The 19,581-nt window shown below is 39.5% G+C and overlaps 1 protein-coding gene across 1 annotated transcript in view; it reads left to right on the plus strand.

Moving 5' to 3' along the window:
* Nucleotides 1-19,581, plus strand: part of USH2A (usherin) — a 596,134-nt gene that overhangs the window by 274,337 nt on the left and 302,216 nt on the right. The window contains 1 exon segment of the mRNA XM_030557510.1: nt 4,314-4,475. Coding sequence (XP_030413370.1) covers nt 4,314-4,475 — 162 coding nt within the window.

Here is a 19,581-nt window from a genome sequence, read left to right on the forward strand (position 1 = left end):
CACAACCCACCTTCGTCTCCTCTATTTCAGTTCTTGTCAATGATTCTGCGGTAGAGAAGGAACTGTGGAAGGTTAGTCTGTGTGCCCTGGTTAGCCTTGTGGCAGGGCATGAGGAGAGATGATGCATGTGAGAGCCTATTGGACACTGCTACCGAAGCTGTCCAATCAGCAGCACAGGGACGCAAGCATACTTACAGTGGAGCACCCTTAGGGACATACATCTCGAAGAACCATTGTTACTGCACAAGGTGAGTAACTTCTCTTCTTCACATAACACACAGTCAACTTTTGGAACTCATTGCCATGGGATATTGTGAAGGTTCAAAAAGAATTAGATAAGTTCATGGAGAATAGGTTAATTAATGCCTATAAGCTAAGATGGTCAGGGATGAAACTCCATGCTTTGGGTGTCCCAAGCCTCTAACTGCTGGAAACTGGGAGGGGACAACAGGGGATGGATTACTCAATAATTGCCCTGTTCCATTAATTCATTTTGAAGTACCTGACATTGACCGCTATCAGAAAACAGGATACTGGGCTAGATGCACCATTATTCTGACCCAATATGGAAATTCTTATGTTTTAAAGGCAAAAATCTGTTGTCAGATGCTTGACCAGAACTCCCATTGACGTCAGTGGAATTTTCTGTGTAACGGTATAATTTTCCCTTAATTTTGTTTTTGAAATTTTCAAATACCCTTTTTCCTTTCTGATTTTCAACCAATCCAGGACTATCCTGAGAAAGGTCATTCTTCTGAGATTTCTAGCCTAATTTTGCAGAATCAAAAAGTTTGTCAAAGCTTTGGGTAAGCATTAAACTGAACCAAACCTAAGTTAGGCTGGTGGTAGTTTTAAAGGCTCTTAGTGTTCCAACTCTGCTCCCATAGAGGTCTCTGATGGGTTTTACTGTGAACTTCAGGGGGATTAGAGTTAGGCAAATGCTGAGAGCTTTTGAAAATCTCACCCTAAACTTTTTAATATTTCTCCATAACTGTGTCACAGTCAGCTAGACTACAAATGGGGGGAGAGTGAGATGGCTTCCCCAAGAGAAAAAAATATTCTTTCTATTCCATTGCTCTTAGTAAAAGGACACATGAATCAGCTGGTGATGTCCCATGGAGAGTCACCAAATTTGATACGTATGATAGAACTTCGAATTGCCTGTAGGCTAAATGTTTACAATGAGAGAAAATTTTACCAAAATAAACAGGTTTGCTAGGCTTATCCTGAGGAGTTTTCCCATATGCAATTATTTGAGCACTGTTTTTATGTCAATCCTTTGATATCTGCTAAGAGTACCAATCAGTTCTAAATCCTTAAGCCCAATTATAGTTTTGTAAGATGTTGTTAAATACACTAATTTATATTTTAGTGAATTGATAACTTATTACTCGTTCCATTATCAATGAAAATAACATTATTTGTGGGCTTCCTCTGCAAAAAAAAGTTAATGGAGTCAACGCCATACATAAGGAAACCCAATATTCTCATATATTTGCTTTATTGCATATTACGATTTTCCTTAAAATTATTTTTCTTATTTGTTCAGCTTAGTAAATGTACTAGCTAATACAGGAATTCTATGTGATTCAGAAAAAAAAATGCTCATTTCTGAAGATACACTTTCACGTTGGGAAGGTTTACATAAGAATATATATTTTTTGCCAAAATAGTGCTTGTAAATTACCAGATATTCCTGCCAGAGTGAGTAAGCCCCAGTTCTGTCACCCTTATGATATTCAAAGATGTTGCTGTGAAGTTATGTTTTAATTCACTATAAGTGAAGCAGAACTGGACCTTTGAGAGTATGTCTATTCAACCTATGGCAGTTAGTCTCCCAGCCCAGGTTGAGAGATTTGGGCTAGTGTTCTACAAATAGCTGTGTGGATAGCTCTTGGAAGTAGTAGCTTGGGCTGGAGCTCTGGGCTTGTCTACACTACCGGCTGGATCGATGGGCAGCAATTGATCCAGCAGGGGTCAATTTATCATGTCTAGTATAGACACGATAAATTGGCTGCTGATGACTCTAGCGTCAACTCAGGTACTCCACTCAACAGAAAGCGCAAGGGGAATCGACGGGAGAGCGTCTCCCATTGACACACTGCAGTGACAAAACCGTGGTAAGTAGATCTAAGTACGGCAATTTCAGCTATGTTATTCAAGTTGCTGAAGTTGGGTAACTTAGATCGACCCTCATCCCTCCCCTCCCCTGTAGTGTAGACCAGCCTTCAGACTCTGAAGCCTAGGGAGGGGAGTGGGCTTCAAAGCATGAGCTCCAGCACAAGGCACAACTTGAAAGAGATGTCTACACAGCTATTTTTAGAGTGCTAGCACAGGCCTTGGAAACTCAAATCTGTCAACCTGGGTAAGGAGACTTGCTGCCATGCTCTGTATAGGCATACCCTAAACTATCAGCGATTGCCAACCTCTAGTTTACTACATACACACAAATTACATTAAAAGAGCGCTATTACTGTTGCAAAGTCAAACTATCAGAAGTTAGGTAATGTCAGAATTAAAGTTACATGTGCATAATAATATAATACTTAAGGCTCCATGTTTGTCACGGAGGTCACAAATTCCGTGACCTCCGTGACTTCTGCAGCAGCCCATGCAGCTGGCTGGGGAGCCGCCTGGGCCACTCAGGCAGCCCCTGGGATAGTTGTACCAGCTTCTGCTGGGGAAGTCTTGGGCCCCTCTCCATCCCCCAGCAGCAGAAGTTTGAGTGTGGAGGGGCTCAGGACTGGAGACTTGGGTGTGGGGTGGTGCTTACTGGGGGGGATCCCCAGAAGGGTGACAGGAACTCTCCTCCCTCAGCACTTAGCTCCACAGGCTGCTTCTGCCCACAGGCACCACCCCCACAGTTCCCATTGGCAGTGGTTCCCAGCCAATGGGAGCTACAGAACCAGAGCTTGAGGTGGAGTGGCGGCAACAACTGAAGCTAGGAACTGGAGGTCACTGCTTCGCAGGGGCTGTGTAGGGAATCTGCCCAAGTCCCGCCAACCCCCCCAGCACCCGTGGAGTCCCCTCAGGCTGTGACCTCCCTGAGTACCTATGGGATTCCCCTGGGCTGCTCACCCCACCCCCACTGGGCTGTACCCTCCTTCCTCCCCTCCCCCTGAGTATCCATGGTTCCCCGCAGGTCACACCTGCAGCACCCTCTGGCCACCCTCCGCTTCCCCCACACACACTGAGCTGCACCCCTCCCCCCATTTTAATCAGGGATATATAGTATGAGTAATGGACAGGTCACGGGCTGTGAATTTTTGTTTACTGCCTGAGACCTGTCCATGACATTTTTACTAAAAATACCCGTGACTAAAACATAGCCTTAATAATATCTACAGCCGTGATTTTGAAAAAAAATCAATTTGTGGTTCAAGATATGAAGTCAAGGAGAGAGGGATTAAAGCTCTTGGTCAGGTGGTTAGTTTTAATAAAAAATGTCAAATATCTTGGGTCAAAATGTTCATACTTGAGTGCTTAAAGTTAGGCACATAAAACCCTATTTAGGCATCTAAATAGTGGCCTGATTTTCAAAAGTGAAAAGTGTTCTAGCCTCTGTTTGAAATTTATGGAGCCACAGGCATGAGCATCTCTGAAAATGAGATAAATGTAGGTTTAGCTGTCTAACCTTAGACATTCAGGCATAAAATTTTTTGTCTTAGTAACTAATTTCTAACATCATTGTTAAGGCTTTTGGTTATCCTTTAAAATTACCCAGTGCTTGAACTGGCAACCAGTTCTACCACCTATAAATGATAGGTCCCTTCCTTCTTCCTTGTCATAAATTAGTTTGCTAACCAGTTATATGAAAGATCCATTGCTCTAAACAATGCATAGGGAATTTCCCAATATTGTCAGAAGTGGTGATGTGCACACACAAAGGATTTTCACAAAAGGAAAAAGTAAAAGGAACCGGAGAAGAAATCAACCAGTAGACCTAAATCATCGATGCTGGCAAACATACCAGGTTTTCCTCATGGCAAGTGGTGAGAGACACCCTCTTGTTGGTAGCACAGTTTAAAAAATGTATTTGGCATCTTGTAGCCATAAGATCCCCAATGAATATATAATGTTAAGTGAGCATATTTCTAATAGCAATCAATCACTAAAAGTTAAATAACCTGGAATATCACTGTTATAATGGTTTCCTGTCTGTAAACTTGATTTATAATTGTGAAGTTTTGGGTTTTTTGATATCTGTAGATATAGATATTTGTGTGAGTGGATGTGTATCTGTGTACCCAAAAACATTACAATATATAGTTATATATGCACAATATTTATTTATTTATTTTATATTTTTACAGCCCCTGAAGATGTACAGTCACCTACAGCTATATCCTTTCCCACATTTTTACTACTGAGTTGGAATCCTCCAAAAAGACCAAATGGTATTATAACACAGTATGCTTTGTATATGGATGCTGTATCAATCTACACTGGAAATGGAACTGAATACATTGTCAAAGGTGAGTTATATAGTGGTGACTCCTAAGATGAGTATGTCACAGTCATTGGGCTAACTGCACATCTAACGACTTGTCAAATGCACCCTCCTCTCAGTTCTCAGGCCTGTAGCTGTCACCTGTGTTAGGGTGAAAGCACGTGGTTCTTCTGCTCTAGGCGTGCATCATAGACTGCCATCCCCAAGTCCTAACTGTGATTGCCTCAGCAGGCCTGATGTGTCTACGGAGCCTGCAGTTCTGTTCCCTTCAGGAGCAATGACACTAGTGACCAGACACCCTTCTTATAGTAAAGTATTGATTAGAACAAAAGAATTTAAGAGAGAAACAGATCTTGTAATAGTAAAACAGACCAAATACATGTCTTGCTTACAAGATATCTAACCATTTTCCACAGGGTGATCCTGGTAGATCTAGCTTCCTTATAGACTCCTCTGCAGAGCCTCACTCTGTCTGGGTGATCATCTATTCCCTTAACTCACAAACCAGTACATTCCCTCCCTGCCTTGGGGAGTCTTTAAATCTTGCTCAGTCCTTTTATCACCCCTCTTTACAGAAATCAAGTCTCCTTTAAACTTTTTATAGTCCTTTGATCTGGTAACTTTCAGCTTTGGCAAAACGAGGCTTGAAACATGTTGGAGATCCCCCAAGCTACTAATTTTCCTCATTGTCTTTCAAATGTGTGTCTGGATGGCCTTCTCTGTGTTGCCTTCCTGCACAGCCCCCATTGAATTTGAGCATATAATAAACGTTTCACTACCTCCAATATAACTTGTACAGTCTATCTCAATATCTATTTTACATATCTGTATCCTCAGATTATTACATAGCAGCTCCATTACCCTCATTGGCTGCTTGTATTGATGTACAGTTATCTGTCATCTTACTTTCACGTTAACCTTTTATTTCACCAACATACCACAAATTGTCATTCAGGATTATCATACAATAAAAATAATGAACTATGTGTAGCCTTGTGCAGCAAAAGGAATAGTCTAGTTCAGTCACAGTTTTATGCATGTTTGTAAATAGGTGTAAAACCAAAAACAATATTAAAATCAGAATCTACCCAGGATAGAGGAGGGTCAGGGTCTTACTTTCTTTTTACTATAACACCTTAGCATACTATAAGACCTCAAAGACATTTTGAGTTAGTACAAAACATTTTTAAAAATGCATAGTTCAATTTTTTTTATTTGCACAGGCCATAAGCTACTAGTGCGGTGGGTCAGTTCTGACACTGAAAAATGAATCCAGTTAGAGAACCTCCTGAAGGCTGTTGATGTTTGCTATAATAAATAGCGCACACTTTAAGTCAAACTTTTTCATTCTGTATTCAAAGGTAATGGATTTTTTGTAACCATAGTAACCTTGTTGTATTTTTGGATAAATACATGAGGTATATACATTCTGGTTTTATTTTTGAATATAAACTACCACATTATATATTACTAATAATATGAAAAATAGGATAAAGGTTAGCATAATGACAGCTTAAACTAGTATGCATTTTTCTTCTGCAAAAAAGAAATATTTATCAAAAATATAGGTTCAATTAGTTTCACCTCCTTCCTGCTCCCAGTTTTCTGGTATTCTTGTAGTACCATTTATCTTTTTTTCCAAGATCTCCATTAATCTCTTATTACTGTCCCATAACATTCTTTTTAAAAAATTGGAAGCAAAAATATATGTGCTTCCAGTCTTCTTATTAAAAACATTATTGAAAGATTTGTGCTGATGTTGTTACTAGAGTTGTGCTCTGCCCCATAGCACGTATTTGAAAAATGGTCATGAATTAGAAAGTGTGAAAAACATTTTTGAAATATGTTCACCATGCTAGTGGTTTTTTAGAAGTGCATATCAGATTACATCGTGACTGATAACTACTATCTAAGCTGTAATGAAGAATTATCTATTGAAACTGCAGTCAAGATAACTTTTATAATTTTCCAACCAGCAATTAAGGGTAGGCTACTCTCAAAAGGCTCAATATTTGGCTCATCATCCAAAATGTTGGACGCTTATCTGAGACTTTTCCAGCCAGACCCGATTCTGTAAAACTAGCCTAAAGAACAGACTTTTAATGACATTTTTAGAGCTTGTTTTTGTGGTAATATCTGGAAATAATGGAAGAAGCACCTTTCTCACAGTAATGTAGCATTTCTATTTCTGCTCCTGGCACAAACATTTATATGAACATTTCAGTACCTTAACGTAAGTTTGGTTTCCCTTTGTTTTTTTGAAATGGGCAAAGGTTTACAGTTTCAGTCCCTGAATTTGATTACTGAAGAAAATATATTGATAGGTCTAGTAGGAAACTCCCCATCTCCCCAGAGACAGCAGGACTCAGTTTCACCAAAATGGGCCTAGCTGATTGCAACTCTGATTGAGTCAAAGACAATTTTCAGAGGGCAGGTCAGTTTAGTTCACTGCCTGTAGTCTAAATATGTCTCCTCTTCCATGTGGAAGACCCTACCATTGCCCCATTTAGAGTTATTCAGTGAGACCCAGTTTCCCTCCAATGGGGTCCCTGCTTCTCACCCAGAGTGCACCATATTTGTAAATCTATTGCTTTTTAATTGATATTAGTTGCTAAATGGAAGGAGATTGATAGTCTCCTCATCTGAACTGGTGGAACTTGAGTCACTTTCTTATTTTCTCTTACCATATGGGACATGACATGTATGACTGTTTGCTTCTGTGCCACCTTTATCTTGCTGCTGATTTCTCACTCTGCTTGAGGTGCGCTGGAAATGTGGAAGGAGCCCAGGGGAAGAAATGTGATCTGAGTCAGAAGGTTGGGATTTAGGTCAACAGAAATCCAAGTCATTCTGACTCAGGACTATTCAGATTTCTAGCCCAGATTTATGCTTGGCTCTAATTTTAATCAAAGAAATGTCATTTTTGTTGCTAAAGTGGAAGGGCCTTTGTTTCTTTACAGAACCTGCAATCTGCTCCTTTGTAGGCACAAAGTGGCACAAAGTAATCTTGCTTCTCCAAGGGCTATATCTGCACAGTGATAAAATCAAAGGATTAAAAGCCAGATTCTGGGACTCTCCAGTGTTGTGTCTGTCTCTCCTGCCTGTTTGTTTGTTTGTTTGTTTGTTTGTTTTTGCTTGGGTGTGAAGGTTAGTGCTGTTGGCTTCTACTGAGCATGTGCATACTGGTTTTTCAGAGGCATATAATTGGGCCAAATTGGGTAGATTTTCCTAGGGACATCAAAAAGCACCTCTCTGGCCCCTGGGGAACACCCCTTGCCAGAGCCTGGAGTCTCTAGAGCTTCTTAATGAAACATTTGTAAGATTTTTTTTCACATTAGCAAAACAATGTGGTTTTATCTAATATCATTCTCATAAATGGCTGACCTGTTTTAGCCAAAACATTTTTTTACAATCATCTCAAGGCAGTCAGCATGGAAAGTTTCAGCACAAGTGGTTAAAGTTTGGCAAAGTTTGTAAACAAGTGAAAACTGTGTTTTATAATGAAAAGTATCAGACAACTTTAACTCTAGGCATTGCTGCCAGCACAGCTTATAATGTGCAAAGAAATAATAATATAGCACAAACTTTTCTGAGGAGATTGCTAGTGATGGTTGATTGTCAAAATCTGAGCAAAATTTCTCCCTCCCATGTCATCTGAGAGCTGGCTACCTTTGTGAGAAAAGTTTCTGGTAAAAGCCTGTAGTGAAAATAGTCCTCTTTTCTATAGTGAAACACATTTGATGATCTAACCTGGTGAAGCCAAGAAAGACATTACTTGTAGATATATGTGACACACAAAATATTTATATTTCCATCACTGTAGAGTGTAATCTCCAACTTTGACACTGAGCATGTAAAAGTCTGTATTTTCTTCAGCACTGCATACTTGACCCTGCTAACAAATTTGGTTCATTTAATTTCTCTTGCATATAGTAATGACTCTGATTGTGAATCCTTAAAAGAAAAATATTCCTATTAATACTCATCTGATTGAAACTGTTATTTTCTCTGCCATACAGTAAGAAAGAATAGTGTTTGCAGTATTTCAGGAAAGGGATACTTCACCTAACAAGTCACAGAGCCAGATTTTCAACTAGCTCAATAGAGCTGTGCCAGTTTACAACAGCTGTAGATGTGGCTCACATTCTCTGGCTTTCTACAGTTAAATTACAAATAATAATCTTTTCTGGTGTCTGTGATATGTCACTTTTGATCATTTAGTTTTTATGGACTATAAAAACAAGGTTAATCCTTAGAAAGAGAGAGAAGAATATAACCTATAGGAATAAGTAACAGTTTGGCTGGCTCAAGTAAAGTGACCAGGTGTCCGTTTTTTTACCCGAATACCCAGTCAAAAAGGGATCCTGGTGGCTCTGGTCAGCACCGCTGACCATGCCATTGACTGTCCGATAGGCAACGCCGCACAGGGGGGCTGGCAGGCTTCCTACTAGCCTCCGCACTGTGCGGCTCCCAGAAGCAGCGGCATGTCCCCCTCAGGCTCCAATGCATAGGGTCTGCCAGGGGGCTCTGCACACTGCCCCTACCCCCAAGTGCCACCCAGAGCCAGCACCCCTGCACCCCCCCGGGCCCCAAACCCCTGATCCCCCTCCCCCCTCCAAACCCCTGCATCCCAGCCTAGAGCATGCTCCTGCACCCCAAACCCCTCCTCCCCAGCTGGAACCCTCTCCCTCCCTCCCACATGTCCCAACCCCTCCCTAGCCCTGATCTCCCCCTCCTTCCCTCCGAACCTCTTGGTCCCCGCCCAGAGCACTGTTCTACACCCCAAAACCTCATCCCAGCCCCACCCCAGAGTCTTCACCCCCAGCCAGAGTCCTCACACACTCCTGCCTCTGCCCAGAAACCCCCGGTCATACTCTGAACCCCTTGGCTTCACCCCAGAGCTCCCTCCTGCACGTCATACTCTTCATCCCAAGCTGGCACCCTCACCCCCTCCCACACCCCAGCCCCCTGAGCCAGCCTGGTGAAAATGAGCAAGTGAGTGAGGGTGAGGAGAGCAAGTGACAGGGGGCTCGGGGATGGAGTGAGCGGGGGCGAAGCAGGAGCGGAACTTCAGAGGAGGGGCAGGGATGGGGCGAGGGTGTTCAGTTTTGTGCGAGTAGAAAGTTGGCAACCTAGGCTCAAATTGTTCTTGAACTTGAATGCTGAAAGACAGATTTTGTAAGACCAGACAGATCAGAGTTGGAGAAGAGAATGAGGAGACTTGTTGAATTCTATGATTAATAATAGGGATGGGGTGGGAGTTCAGCATCTCTTAAAATCAGGGCCCACTATGTCAAATATTCAGAAACTGAAGCACCCAAAATTAGTCAACACTCATATGAATTCCTTTCTTGAAATCAATGATAAATAGTATCTTTAATATATGTGATCGCACAAATGCCATACTTCTTCAAGAAACACTTTTGGACCTCTTTTTTGTCCTTTCCACATCTATAAAATTCTACTGATTTTTGCATCTATTATTAAGAATCCATCACAATTGTGTCAACACTTTATATGCTGTACAATTGAACATGGCTTAAATGAAGGGAAATCCAGAAAACATTTGAACTGCAGAGTTTGATTGCCAGTCGGGGCATCACAAAGAGGAAAAGGCCTGTTAGATCATATGATTGTTATTGTTATGGTTATTCTAATTAAATATTGAATAGCATGGTAGCACCCAAAGGCCACAGTCAAGACTGAAGCCCCATTGCGCTGGGTGCTGTAGAAATATAGAAGAGGCACTCTTTGCCCTGACAACTTACAACTACTAGATACTGTAGTATTTCTGTGGGACCCACTGTGGAACTGTTTCCTATCTTCAAAGATGTAGTATAATATTCGTAAATATCTGAAAGAGCCAAGTCTTCTGTTTCACTAGGTCCTAGGATAACCTATTCCAAAGAGTCATTCAACATCAATATAATATTGGCATCCAGTTAGTGAATTTAAAACTCTAGTTTGTTCTGGAAGCATTGAAACCTGCTGTATTAGTGCGAGCAATAGAATATTCATCTTCACCTGAAATACTACCCATGTTACACAAAGAGATATGAACTGAAGTCCAGTTGTCATTTTCAGGATCTTGCTCTAATGGACTACACTTCGATAGTCACCATTCCCATATGACTGAATGACACATCCAGATTATAAGGCAGTACAGCAAGCAACATACTTCCCAAAGCAGTACAAAAAGAACATCATCTCTGCTGCAGGTTTCATACGGGCCAAAATACGTAAACATGATGATGAGCACTATAAAAAACCCCAAAATAGTTGTATTGATGCAGCCAGCACTAGAGGACAGATTATACTAGGTTTATGGAAGGAATAAGCTTCCCTTAATGTTTTATATATATATATATATAAGAAAGCACATTTGATACACCTGAATTGACAACACTGACATTGCCAGTGACCTGTACTAGTGTAATTAATTCTTCAGACCCAGAATGCAGATTCAGCAGGCACAAAACCAAAGGGCAATTAGGACTGTCTAAGTCTGTCATTTCTGTGTTTCAACTTCAAATGGAAGACTCTAGTCCATTCACTGGACTTAACTGTACAGATCCGGAGGCCAGGGAGGAAAGCATTATGTTTATTTGTAGCAGCTCTCTTGTATCATTTTCTGTTGCAGTGCATTAGTGTAGTGTTAAATAAAATCTGCTTATTTAAAATCCTTTTAAATAGTGTTTAAATATTTCCTGCTGATACAATCTGCTAAAGTAGTTATCCTTGCTGCAGATTTCAGTTAACCTTGTCGCAGAGACTAAGCCTGGAGCTACACAGACTTTTAGGGGCCTTGATTATGGAGCAAAACCTAATGGTGTCATTATAAAACCACAGCTGGACAAGCTTCTGGAATCCTTGTCCTTCAATCAGATTTGGGTAACACAGCAAACCAGGAGAGAACTCATGTTAACCCTGCCTGAATTGCTGAGCTCTCAGGTTATTTGGGCACCACTTTCTAGAAATTAAAATGATAAAATAAAACTCAAATTATAAAACAAAAGGGATTGGCACCTCTAAATCTGCCACATACAGAAGCACAAACTGTTTTGAACAAATGGCATTCTCCAAAGCTAATAGCAATGGATTAGCCAAAAGAACAAAAAAAAAAGGCACATTTGTATGGCAATGTAGGGAAAGTGCATTGTTGCTACCCATTCTGGATCTGTTCAGTGAACAGAGAGAAGGGAGGCATTAAGCTTCCAGGTCTATCAATCACAAACGTTGACAAGACTTAAAGTCACTCAAAAATGTGAAAAGCCCAAATGATTCTTTCTTTCCTGTGATCTCACACCAAGCGTTTATCATAGTAAACATTTGGTATTTTAAACTCTCTTATCCAATCTACATATAATTGTCCCTTCACATATATGTAGATTGGATAAGAGAGTTTAAAATACCAAATGCTGTTTGAGTGATATTGCATACTGAAAGAGAGGATGTAAGACAAGTATTCACCTAAGTAGTCATGGGATAAGAGGGATGGTCCTTTCGTAGGTCAGTAACTGGTTGAAAGATAGGAAACAAAAGGTAGAAATAAATAGTCTGTTTTCATTGTGGAGAGAGGCAAACAGTGGTGTCCCCCAAGGATCTACACTGGGTGCTGGGCTGTTCAACATATTTATTAATGATCTGGAAAAGTGGGTGAATAGAGAAGTAGCAAAGTTTGCCCATGATATAAAATGATTACAAAGCAGACCATGTGAAGTTACAAAGGAATCTCACCAAACTGGGAAACAAAATGACAGATGAAATTTAATGTTAAGTGCAAAATAATGCACTTTGGAAAAAAATAATCCCAACTATACAGATATAATGTTGGGTTCTAAAATAGCTGTTCCCATTTTAAAAAAATCTTTGAGTCACCATGGATCGCGCTCTGAAAACTTCCATTCACTGCCCAGCAGTGGTCAAGAAGGCTAACAGTATATTAGATACCGTTCAGAGAAGGATAAAAAAAAGATAAAAAAATCATAATATCACTACATAAATCCATGGTGTGCTACTCAAATAGGATCTAGTGGAACGGGAAAACATTCAGAGAAGGGCAACAAAAAAGATCAAGAGTATGGAATTACTTCCATATGAGGAGAGACTAAAAAGATTAGGGCTATTCATCTTAGAAAAGAGACAACTAAGGGGAGAGATGATAGAGGTCTATAAAATAATGAATGGTGTGGAAAAAGTAAATAGAGAAGTGTTATCTACCTTTTCACTAAATACAAAAACCAGGGGTGACCTGATGAAAAGAATAGTAACATTTAATACAAACAAGAGGAAGTACTTTTTAACTCAACACACAATAATCTGTGGAACTCATTGCCATGGGATGTGGTGATGGCCAGAAGTATAACTGGGTTCCAAAAAGAACTGGATCAGTTCATGGAGGATAGATCCATTAATGGCTATTAGTAAAGATATGATTTGGTCACAGATTCGGTAACTTTAATGAACCTCTGTGACTTCTTTGGCTTCAGCCCTTGCCTCAGCCACTGTGGCAGGGGCAGGGGCTGGAGCTGTCAGTCCCGCCTCCTTGTGTGGCTTGGGCTTCAGTCCCCTCGGTGGTCAACCCCACCCCTGGACGCTGGTTAGTTTTAGTAAAAGTCACAGGCAGGTTGTGGGCTTCTGTGAATTTTTGTTTATTGCCTGCAACCTTTCCATACCTGTATTAAAATTAACCGTGACAAAATCTTAACCTGAGCTATTAGCCAAGGTGATTAGGGATTCAGCCTCCTGCTCGGGACCCTAAACCTCTGACTATCAGAAGCTGGGAGTGGAAGATAAGGTGGATCACTCCGTTATTGCTCTGTTCTGTGTACTCCCTCTGAAACTCTAGTATGGGTCGCTGTTGGACACAGGATACTGGGCAAGATGGACCATGGCCTGACCTCGTATGGCAATTCTTATGTTCTTATAGTCTTAGAATTTCTGATGTGTTGATTACCCTCACTCAGTCTGAAGTCAACTGGGCCACTTATTTTTGGTGCCTAGATATGGATTTAGATGCCTAGATGTGGTACAAATTTGAAAATTTGCACTTATCTTCACAGTGGTAGAAACGGAACAGTTATATTTGACATCAAGACTTAGGACTAAACTCTGGTTTTGCTTTCTTCAGATAATATGTGTATGTTACCATTAACACTTTTAGAGAGATTAAACTTTTTTTTAATTTGGGCTTTAGTGAACGTTTAAAAATTGACAACCCCCAAAGAACAAAAATAAGAGATTGGTGGATTTGGGGCTCTGCAAAATATTCACAAAAGAACAGATTGTAAACGCCTTATTCACATTGGTGAATATGAGGATTTTGCATATTTTGGAAAGGGATGGGGGTGGTTTTGGAACAGAGTCTAGTTTCATGAAAAACTGGTGGAATGTTGTTGCTTTCACTCACAATAATGCCCATTTTTCAATGAAACTCTGTCCATGTTCACTCAAAAAGTTGGAGAACCACAAAAATCTCCACAGTTTTTAAACTTCTTAAATTGGACATTTTCTTTCTACAAAGATTAATTTTGTATTGAATCCCATCCAAATTTAAAATTTCACATGGATCACTGAGAGAATTTCAGTTTCATGAAAAATAATTTATAAGTGAACTTTTGGGAGTATGGATAGCACTTAATTTACATAACTGGGAAAGGGAAAGAGTACTAGAAACATTTATGACAAATTGGTGTGTAAGAAAAAGAAACAACAGTTGGACTAAGTTACTAGAAGTCACAAGCAGCTGTGCTGCATACTGACAATTATTGCTGGCTGTTAACCCTTTGGGTGTTGAATATTACAGGTGTAGCCACCTGGATTGCACCACCTGCATAATTGAATGTGGTCTGTGTGTCCTAATATTCCAGTGACACCAGTGAAATGTTCATTCATGGTAGCAACACAACAGGCAGCTGCACTAGAGGCCCAACAGTGATAGTGTAATACTTCTGCATGTAATGCTCTTCTCCAGGAAGGCAGATGGAGAATATTACAGGGCTGCTTGCTCTAAAAGGATCAAAATCAGTCCATGAGGTCAATGGAGTTGCATCTGCTTACATGAGACTGGATCTGAGACAGTTCTTGTGCCCAGTAGGTGAATGGATGTTTACTAGTGACCCTCATAGGAGAAGGTTTAGGTCTTTTCTTTAAATTTTTTATTTGTACTGCATCCTCACTCATAATCTCCATCCCTCTTTGGAGCATGCAGTACTGCCCCCAGCACATACTGGATAGTTAATAAATTAATTAGTCTGAAAACTATTTTAAATGTTTGAGAGACTGGAAATCTGCATTCTGTCAATTTTAGCAGTGAGCAAACCTCAGATGTTTGGACATTTGTAAACTTTGCATGAGCATCCAGATATCTGGATGCTTGTTCAGGCCTCTTGCTTCTGTAAATTTGTGGAGAAAAATCTGAGAATGACTTTTAAAAATAGTTCCAGATTATTTTACCAGTTAATATCACTAAACTATTTCTATTTAGGTTTAGAAATAATACAGGAGCAGCTTTTCCTTCATTCTTCTCAGCAGTCTTGGTTCTCATCTGTTCATGGTGAACAATACATGTCTGAACATTATAGAATCTTAGTTAGATTTGAGTTTAATTCTAAAAATACATGACAGTTTAGACTGTTGGAAGAGGATTCTTGTATTTTCCAAACCTGCTGCCCCCCTCCTAAATTATGCAAAAATAAAAAATTTATGCAGGGCATAAATCAAGTCAGATTCCAGCTTAATATGTCACAAAAATCATGAAAAGAATTCTGGCAGATTTCTTTTCCTGATGAATCAAGAATTTAACCTACATTTTTACACCCACCACCCAAATTGTTTACATAAAACTTTATAGCCATTTAGTTGGTACTGAACTCGATCAGACTTTTCACTATTCCTTTAAAATATGGTATTTTTTATGATAATCCACTTCTGATCTAAATTGCAGTTTGGCTTCAAATGTTTTTTTATACGACAGATATATTCATACCAATCATAAAGATTCATACCATGTAAATATAGGAACAATTTAAGATGATGTATTACAAAGAAAATAAATAGTGCATAAGCACTAAAATTAAGTGAACATAAATCGAAGCACGTAAGGAAAATATCAGATTAGTGTTCCTTAAGTAATGCATAAACTCAAAATCTTTTAAGATGGCTATCATGAGGCAGATGAGAAACAGAGTTCATTACTATTTCAGCGATGGCAGCGTTGCAAATACTGCACTCCATTATTGTAGATACAACTTAAATGTTCATATATTGATTTCCTTTTTTCTGCCATTGCTGGCAATGTATATGATGGCATGTAAAACAACATCTGGATTCATAATTTAACAATGCTGTTGTTGTTTAATCATTTCAGTAATGTACTGCACAGCACAAGGTCAGCAGATGTAAGAGGGAAAAGCGTCAGCTGAGGATAAGTGAATTTTCATTCTGATGCTAATCTTCTATCTTGTGTCCTGTATGAAGGAGTATATCTCTGCTCATTTTTTATTCTAGTTTTCTATTAACCAGTGAAACTTGAGATCTTTTTATAATAATCCTTATTGTGAATGCCTGAAGGTTCTATCAGTGTAGGTACATCAAAATATGTAATTTTGTACAAATATCCTTATGGAAACATTTAAAATTTTGTTTTTAGATTTATTGGGGCAATATAAATTAGAGTGGTTTGGAATAAGTATTTGATAAAGAGCAGCAGAAGATAAAATATTTCTTGTTTGAACTTAGGATGGCATCAGAGTGGAGCTATGTTATAGTCAGAATAGAAATATTTGATCTTGCATTGAAGCCGTTTGAATTGGCTTTTACATTAAAAAGATTTATTTTGAATTGATGTATAAATAGGATATATGATGTAATTTACTGGGCAAATAAATATACCACTTCTAGTGAGGGATAAAACTCATTTTTCTTGAGAGGTAAATGTATAATTGAATATGAATGCTCTGTTTACACTGTACATTACAATGTTGTACATTTAAAGTGTGCTCACAAAACCATTATTTTTATTATCTTTTGCACATTGCAATGGCAGTGGTACACTGGAATATTTCTTTTTTGTATCTTTTCTAACTGATCCAGAGGCTACAGAACTTGCATTACATGGCTACCCTGGACATACAAGAGAGGGAATACAGATAGTATATAAAACACATAATATTCTAAACTCAGAGATACTTACGGTCTCTCTCTAGCATCCTTCTAAAGTAATTGAAGCCAGATTTCTCTCTCTTTTGAGGATCCATCTGATTCAGGCCTTGGAATATTAACAATACTTAGCACTCTTTGTATTCAAAGCATTTTAAAGATATTAATTCTTACAATTTGCTTGTGGAGGAAAATAGGCAACTAGTGTTAGCCCCATTTTTCAGACAGAGAAATTGAAGCACAGCACAGAGTCTCTGATGGCCAGATTCCCAGAGATGCTGAACATCCCACAGCTCCAATGGCACCACTGAAAATACAACCTACCCAAGGTCACATGCCTGAACAGAGCCTGCATAAGAGCACAGCAGTTTGGGCTCCCCTGTCCATGCTTAATCTACTTGGCCACACTGTGTTTCAAGTCAAAAGTATTGTAATGAGAATTCATAGAAATAGAAGTTGAACAGAGCTGTAAGGAATGTGAAATATCTTGGTACAAACATATTACCTTTGCGTTAAGAATAGGTATTTCTGTTTATTGAATGGAAATAATTATTGTTTAAATATGTGTTACCAACTTGCCCCTACATGATATCAGATGAGTAGAGCTATTTCATGACCGCAGTAAAACAGCTGGACTGCCCTTTTAAGAGGGCTGCTCCTCCTCTCCCTCTTCATTGGTTTTGAGCGCATGGTGACACAGAAGGCTAGAATGAGTGGAATGTATAAGCAAGGTTCAAAGGAGACAGGTGACAAAAGCCTACATGTAGATATAAATAAAGGTGACATTAACAGAAGGCTGGATATTTGGGGGAGGATGGAATATTATAGTAGAGTTATAGGGAGCAACAGGTGGGAAGAGCCGTGGGGAATCTGCTTTAATATCTTTGTCTATTCAGAAAAGCAACAAATTTGGGAAATAAACAGGAAGAATTGAAAGTATTAATACATAAGCTAAATTATGACTTAATTGGTATCACTCAGAATTGGTGGGATAAATCTCATCACTGGAATATTAATATAAAGGGGGAAAAGGATGGAGGTATTGCATTATGCATCAAGAACATACACACTTGCAATAAAGGTAGGAAGTCAAGAAGGAGAGGATAACCTACAGTGTCAACAACCACAGACAGGACAAGGAGAATGAAGATGGAGTAGAAGCCCTAATATATAGCCAGAATAAGAAACCTAAATGTGAGCTTTTTAGGATAGTGAGGGGAGGAGGCCAGACTGGAAAGGATCCAAGATGGAGTTACAGGAGATTAAATCAGTGTATTATGTAGACATTGTGTTTGAGTTTAGAGAGGAAGAGGAGGAGGCCAATGAGATGATGACTAGTGGCTGAGAAGGTCCATTATGTGGACTGGAGCCTCCTGCAATCTTTTTTTTTTTCTCTGGCATGGGGAGAACAGAAACTTCATAGGAACAGAAACTTGAATTTGTTCCTTCTCTTATTTAAAGCTGTTTAATGTTTGAATTATGAGGCCAAATACCCAGGCATGTCTCTTATGTACATTGTGGGAAGGACAGGTGATTTTACATCACCTTTCTCCTCTGCTGATCCTGGAGACCAGCCCTATATGGGCCAGTTGAGGAGTCCAACTAATCTGCTTGACCAGTGTGTCTGGACATTCTTCTTACAATTCTGTGTTCCATGCCCTGGAAGGGCCTTCCCATAGAAACAAATTTTGATAGGAGCTTTGTGTACATTTATCAGATAGAATATTTGGGATAATTGAGACATAGGCTAATATCTTTAAAAATTAGGGTAAAAAGGGGAGTTTCATTTTGTCAGATGAAATGTTTTGGGCTCCTGTTGTGAGGCTGGCAGGATTTAATATAATTCTTTTAATGGCACAAATTCATTTTTTTCAAAGTCTTATGTTGTATTGGGAATGTGAATATATGCATAATTGAAGCCCTTCTGTTAAATGTATATGCAAATATAAAATACATTGGCCAAACAATATTCAAAATAATGTAAAATACATTGAAAAAACATCAGAATAAGATAATGTATGTCTCTCTGATTTCCTGGAACCAACGCAGCTACAACAACACTGCATAAGCTAATGTATGGAGTTGCCTGAAAAAGAGATGCTTGTATCTTAGCTTAACTAGATAAATCTCTGGCAGAGCCAAGAGAGAGGCAGCAAAAACAGATGGTAGCTAGAACTAGAACGCAATTGACGATATTTGCATATAGGGCAAAGGAAAATTCCAGGGGACTAAATGGACTCATTTGGTTTGAGGCAGTTCAGAGAAATTACAAGAAAACTACTTTCACCAAATAGTCTGCCCCAAGTGATTCGTCTTTGGGAAGCGCATTAATCAATGCTACATTACTCGGCCATAGAACCACTCCTCCTTACCCCACCTTACAGTTAGGTGCCACTGTTTTGTGAAGGCAGATTCACTGTGGCTGAAGCTGCAGGGCAGTCCTTTGATGACATGGCCTTCCTTTCCCATCAGATAAATCCCCCGTCAAAATCGACAGTAGTTGGAAGTCTCAGCAGGGAATTGGAATGGGCATGGAGACAAAGTTAATGCTCCATTCCTACAGATAGTCTCTCTAGAAAGCTCACTGATGAGGGAGTGTGGGGAAGGTTGCAGCACTACTGCCTATGCTGTATCTGTTTTGTACGTAAAAAGAGGATTCTGGTTTTCCAAAGTTGTATATCTGGGACCTTCTGAAAGCACAAAAATCACTCAGACTTAACCAAGAGATTTTCTTTGTGCAAAAATTATCCAGTGATTCTTCATTACAGTCAGACTGAGTCTACACTAGATTTCTTTTGGGAAATCTCTAGGAGCTGCCATAAAAGTGGTGCAGCTCACACTGGTAGTAGCAATGGTGGAATTATCCTACAGGCAGGTCACCAGACGTTTTACCACCTTGTCATCTAAGCCTGCTCAGAGCAGGTCTGGAGAACCCTGTGGTGAAAAAGCTTCTGAACACCGATGCCCCACCT

Source organism: Gopherus evgoodei, chromosome 3 (genome assembly GCF_007399415.2).
Source record: "Gopherus evgoodei ecotype Sinaloan lineage chromosome 3, rGopEvg1_v1.p, whole genome shotgun sequence".
In the NCBI taxonomy this organism is placed as follows: domain Eukaryota; kingdom Metazoa; phylum Chordata; order Testudines; family Testudinidae; genus Gopherus; species Gopherus evgoodei.